This window comes from Scardinius erythrophthalmus (genome assembly GCF_964197995.2).
Source record: "Scardinius erythrophthalmus genome assembly, chromosome: 2".
NCBI classification, from domain to species: domain Eukaryota; kingdom Metazoa; phylum Chordata; class Actinopteri; order Cypriniformes; family Leuciscidae; genus Scardinius; species Scardinius erythrophthalmus.
In genome coordinates this window covers 58,353,903-58,359,296 of record NC_138222.1, presented here as the reverse complement: position 1 = coordinate 58,359,296, position 5,394 = coordinate 58,353,903, and the positions used below count along the sequence as shown (strand labels likewise).

The 5,394-nt window shown below is 33.5% G+C and overlaps 1 protein-coding gene across 1 annotated transcript; it reads right to left on the bottom strand.

Moving 5' to 3' along the window:
• Positions 1 to 1,968: 1,968 nt before the first annotated feature.
• Positions 1,969 to 2,856, bottom strand: LOC308682966 (interleukin-8-like). Its single transcript, XM_081353015.1, has 3 exons — positions 2,696 to 2,856; positions 2,325 to 2,463; positions 1,969 to 2,216 (listed from the first exon to the last, which is right to left on the bottom strand). Exons 1-3 carry the CDS (start codon positions 2,757 to 2,759, stop codon positions 2,144 to 2,146), a joined length of 276 nt encoding a protein of 91 aa, XP_081209141.1. The 5' UTR covers positions 2,760 to 2,856; the 3' UTR covers positions 1,969 to 2,143.
• Positions 2,857 to 5,394: the final 2,538 nt, after the last annotated feature.

The window sequence follows — 5,394 nt, the reverse complement described above, 5'->3', positions numbered from 1 at the left end:
GTAATGAAGAAAAATCAGAATAAATAAAAATTCAAGACAAGTTTCAGCACATGTGTTCAATGGACGCCATGGACTTCCATGCAGGAGGAAAGTAATTTGAGATCAGTCAATGCATCTTCTGGTATAGTATTACATGAATCATTTTGTCAGAAAGAAGTTCAGTGGAAGATATGCAAGTAAAAAAATAATGATTCTTGCATCATTCATTATCTATTATGAAATCACAATTTTCCCAGGCATCAAAATATAAATAATATCAGCTCTCAAAACATGTTTAAGTAATAGTTTACCACAAAATAAACATAATAATAATAATAGTAACTTTATTTTGTATAACGCTTTTAAACGTCAATTCTCAGAGCGCTTTACATAAGCAAAATTAAGATTGATAAAATAGGCATGATAAACACAATACAAAAAAAGTATTACAAACAATTTTACAAACGTTAAAACAATATAAAAATAAGTATCCAAGACACAAAAACAACCACAAAAATCACCTTTCACCCAATTGCTTCCTTAAAATAATATGTTTTAGGGGATGATTTAAACATTTTCAAGGATGGTGCATTTCTAATTTCGGAAGGCAAAGAATCCCATAACTTTGGGGCAACTGAAGAGAACGCCCTATCACCCATTGTTTTTAGGTATGTTACCGGAACAAGTAAAAGACCAGCATCGGCGGAGCGAAGATTACGTGTCAGAATGTAGGGTATCAAAAGCTCAGAAAGATATTAAGGAACAAGTCCATTTAATGCCTTGTAGGTCAACATAAGAATCTTGAAATCAACACAAAATTTGACAGGTAGCTAGTGCAAGGTCTCTAAAATAGGTTTTATATGATCTCTATGTCTTGTCCTAGTCAGAAAACGTGCAGCAGAGTTTTGTAGCCACTGAAGTTTGTTCAAAATAGATTTTGATGCTCCTGCTAACAAGGCATTGCAATAATCAATTGCGATCATTTACTCATGTAGATTCAAACCCATTTGACTTTCTTTGGAATTTATTAATTTCATAAAAGTAAAGTTATTTCTTACTTGCTGCTATAATTATCAAATTATTATATCATTATATATCATATATATATATATAATATATATATATATATATATATATATATATATATATATATATGAAGAGTTCAGATGCAAAAGCCTCTAAGAACCATCTGAAATTTTCTTCTAGAATGATCATTTTTATCAAGCTCGTATATTTAAGTTCAGTAAATTCACTTAAATGGCAATGAAAATTACCTATTAATTGTCATTTAAGTGAAATTACTTAACTTAAATATACAAGCTTGATAAAAATGATCATTCTAGAAGAAAATTTCAGATGGCACTTAGAGGCTTTTGCATCTGAACTCTTCATATATATATATATATATATATAGTTTGCCATCTTGAAATGGACAAAGACCATTTTCTGAAGATTGTTGAAAACTAAAAAAATATATATCTATTTTCGACATATTTTCTACATGATTTCCACAATATTTTCTGTACTTTTTTTAAATGCAAAGTGTCATTTATGGTAGATCAGCAATAGTGCTTTTCAGAAAATTTGGTAACACTTTATTTCGATAGTCCACTTTAGACATTCTACTAACTATAAGAAACTTTGCAACTACATGTCAACTAACTGTCATTAGATTATTAGTAGACTTTCTGCTAAATATCTGCTAACACTTTATTTTGTTGGTCCCCCAACAGACATTCTATAAGTAACTTGGCAACTACAAGTTCAACTACTTCTACTAACCCGAACCCAAACCCTAACACCTAACCATAACCTCATAACAGTCTACTGACAGTCTACTACACTCTACTAATACTCGAAAGAGAGTTAGTTGACATGTAGTTCCAATGTTGTAGTTAGTAGAATGTCTAAAGTGGACAATCGAAATAAAGTGGAACCGGAAATTTGCCATCATGCAAGCTTTCATACATTTGCTTAGTCATAATGTTTATCTATTCATCACTTTTAATGAGCAAGTCATGCATCCAAACAGAGTTGTATTGACATTTTTGCAATGGGAGACGATACACGTATGTTTGCATTGAACGCATGCATTTTTCACAGATCTCTAATAACCATAACCATTAAACACCATAAGCTTTTGCATATAAACATAGATGAGAAATTATCCTTCGATGATCTTTTTCACCCATTCATCTTTGGGATTGAGGCAGGTCTGTCCTTGTTTCAGAGTGGCACTATGTAAGACAAAGAAGGTTTAATGAACTCCGATTAAAAAACAGATTAATGCATCCCATCTACCATGCATCCAGATTGCACTGATCTTTGGTGTATATCACACTCACATGATCTGCAGGTTTTTGCATTTTGCTCCTGCAGGAATCGTCTCTATGTTCTGAATTAGCTTTGGATTAATTGGTATTCCTGAATACGTTTGAATACACGGGCAGCGCAGCTGTGGAGCCAACAGTCTAGCAGCGAAGACTTGATGAAAAGAGAGAAATAAGAGTGAGCAATAATTCTTTCAACACATTTTTAGAGCTGATTTACAGCAGAACTGAATACTGTTTGCATCACTGATCTAACAATCTGTATTGTATGAAGTGCTTTATAAATAAAGGTGACTTGACAAATCCAATCATTTAAAAAAATAAAGACTTAATATTATAGAGTACAATGATATTGCCAATGGCATGCAGAAAAGGCCTCTGCTTACCTTCTTTTGTGGACAGCAGTGCCATGCAGGTCAGAAAAAGAAAGGCTGCAATGGTGAACTTCATTGTTGAGAAAATTTCCCACCGAGGCAACAACGTGCAAGTATAGGCTAGAAGCGGTAAAACTGCTGAAATTAACTTTACCGTCTGTTGATACAGTAGTGTTTGTGGATTATCTGGCAGGACTTTCCCTTTTAAAGTACCGCACTACTGACATCATGCTTGTTTAAAGTGATTGAGCAACAGGTCTTTCTTCAGTGAACCCAAATTCTGCAGAAGGCACCCCGGAGATTTAGCTTTAGACTCATTTAAGCCTTTGGCATTTTTCACAGATGACAAACATTTTCAGCAGAAGGAAGAAAAAGATCAAATGGGGATTGTGAATTGATGAAAAGCCAATGAAATCTATCATAATAATGTACTACACCTAAAGTGTGGATTTCGACAGAAGATATTTGGAAATGTCTGCAAACATGGCATGGCATTTAACCACAGCTAAGAGATGGACTGATGTTTTGTAAAGTCAAGCACAATTAGCACAATTTATTTGTAAATGTAAAAGTTTACATTATATAATATATTGAATTGCATATTATAATGCAATGTACACATCTTTTGAAATATGTAATAATGACAATTAATAATAATAATAATAATTTGTTACATTGAAATAGAGCTTTTCACAGCACTCAAAGCACTTTACATTTACAATTGCTATCAAATTTTTCTCAAGTGAACATGCAAATGTGTTGTTAAATTGTAATATTTTAGATCAAAGGGGTTCAGATGACAAAAAAGTTTGGAAATCCCCTAAGTCTCTCCTTTTTGACTGAAAATAATCTCCTTTTCAGTATAAACCAGATGAACAAAAACAGTATTATTATGGGTGACTTTAATATTGACATTTCTAAAGAAGATATAAAGGGAACTGATTTTTTAAATACCCTTTACTCCTCACCATTCTATCCTACTATTGATAAACACACACGTGTTACAGAGAGAAGTATGTCTATAATTGACAATATTATAACAAATATACAAAATACTGGTTGTAAATCGGGTGTAATATTTTCTGACATCTCTGATCACTACCCTGTTGTGTTCTTTACAAACTGGATAAAAAGAGTATCTGGTCCATGTACTAATAGGAAGGCGAAAGTTCTTAATAACAAAACACTTGCAAATCTAATTCAACACCTCCAAAGTAAAAGCTGGGATGAAATATACAATGCCATAGATCCCAATTTTGCTTATAATTTCTTAATTGATGTAATAACCGATGCTATCAACGCGACTATTCCAGAAAAGATAATCAAACATAAAAAGGAAACTCATCCATGGATCACCAAAGGAATCCTAAAGTCTATCAAGAAGAAGGATAAACTCTACAAACAATACAGGAAGAATCCAAATAGTAATAACAAAACCTTATATACACAGTATAAGAATAAATTAACAAGCTTAGTATGAGATAGCAAAGCGAGTTACTTCACTGATCGTCTTAAAACTGCCTCGGGGGATCAGAAGAAATCTTGGAAGGTGTTGAATGAGATACTTGGCCGCAGTAATACATCCTCAGTCATCCCTGACACCGTTGTGCCAACCCAATCAAATAATTATACAATACAAGATTCACTACCAGACTTGTTTAATAGATACTTTGCCTCTGTTGGAAAGAATCTGTCTCAACAATTTGGTCCACCAGGGGGTGCCAATTATAAAACATTCTTGAGGAATAATTATCCCAGCTCTAGCTACTTTAGACCTACCTGTAAAATGGAAGTTACTAACATTATTAATAAAATGAAATGCTCTTACACAGCTGGTGCTGATGGAATCTGTAGTATGATCCTCAAAGCCATAGTGAATGAAATAGCTGAGCCATTCGCCTATATAGGGTGAATTCAGGTAGAGTGGGACATCAGGTTGAGTGGGACACTTAAGCTTTTGGGTACTGTAAAGGGTTAATTTTGTAAGCCAATCACAACAATTGTTACTGTGTTGTAGCTGAATGTCTATTGGATATGAAATAAAGGTTGTGATTGGTGTGATATCACAGATGTGGTCCAGTTGTTATTTTTCAAATTGCTTGACTCCTGGGACCTCATGGCAAGCCACTCGGCAAGTGTAAATCTATTTAGAATAATGTTGTTAATAATTCTGTCACTTATGATGTAACAATAAAACTTTTGCTTTTACATACATTGTCTGTGTATTAGAGATTAATAACAATGAGCATCTAGCTGTTTAAAATATTTGTGAAAATTAGATTCACAGCACTGTCCCACTCAACCTGACAGTGTTAGGTTGAGTGGGACAGTGCATTTCAGGTTGAGTGGGACAGTGCTGTGAATCTAATTTTCACAAATATTTTAAACAGTTAGATGTATAAATGTATGTAAAAGCAAAAGTTGTATTGTTACATCATAAGTGGCAGAATTATCAACCTTATTATCCTGAATTACCCATGAATTCAGCCCCCCATGCATCCACACTCACAACTGCGCCACCCTCACCTCCAGATGACTTCATCTTTCTCAGATGTGTTCACTGAAATTGTACAAAGATGTAGGCTTAATGACAGTTCCATTCATTGAATGTAGAGTGAAGTTTACAATGTTACAATTTTTGCATTAGTTCCAGAAATGCATTTTTAAAAAATCCTTCCAAGTATTAATTAATTTGAAGGTCTCCGTTGTTG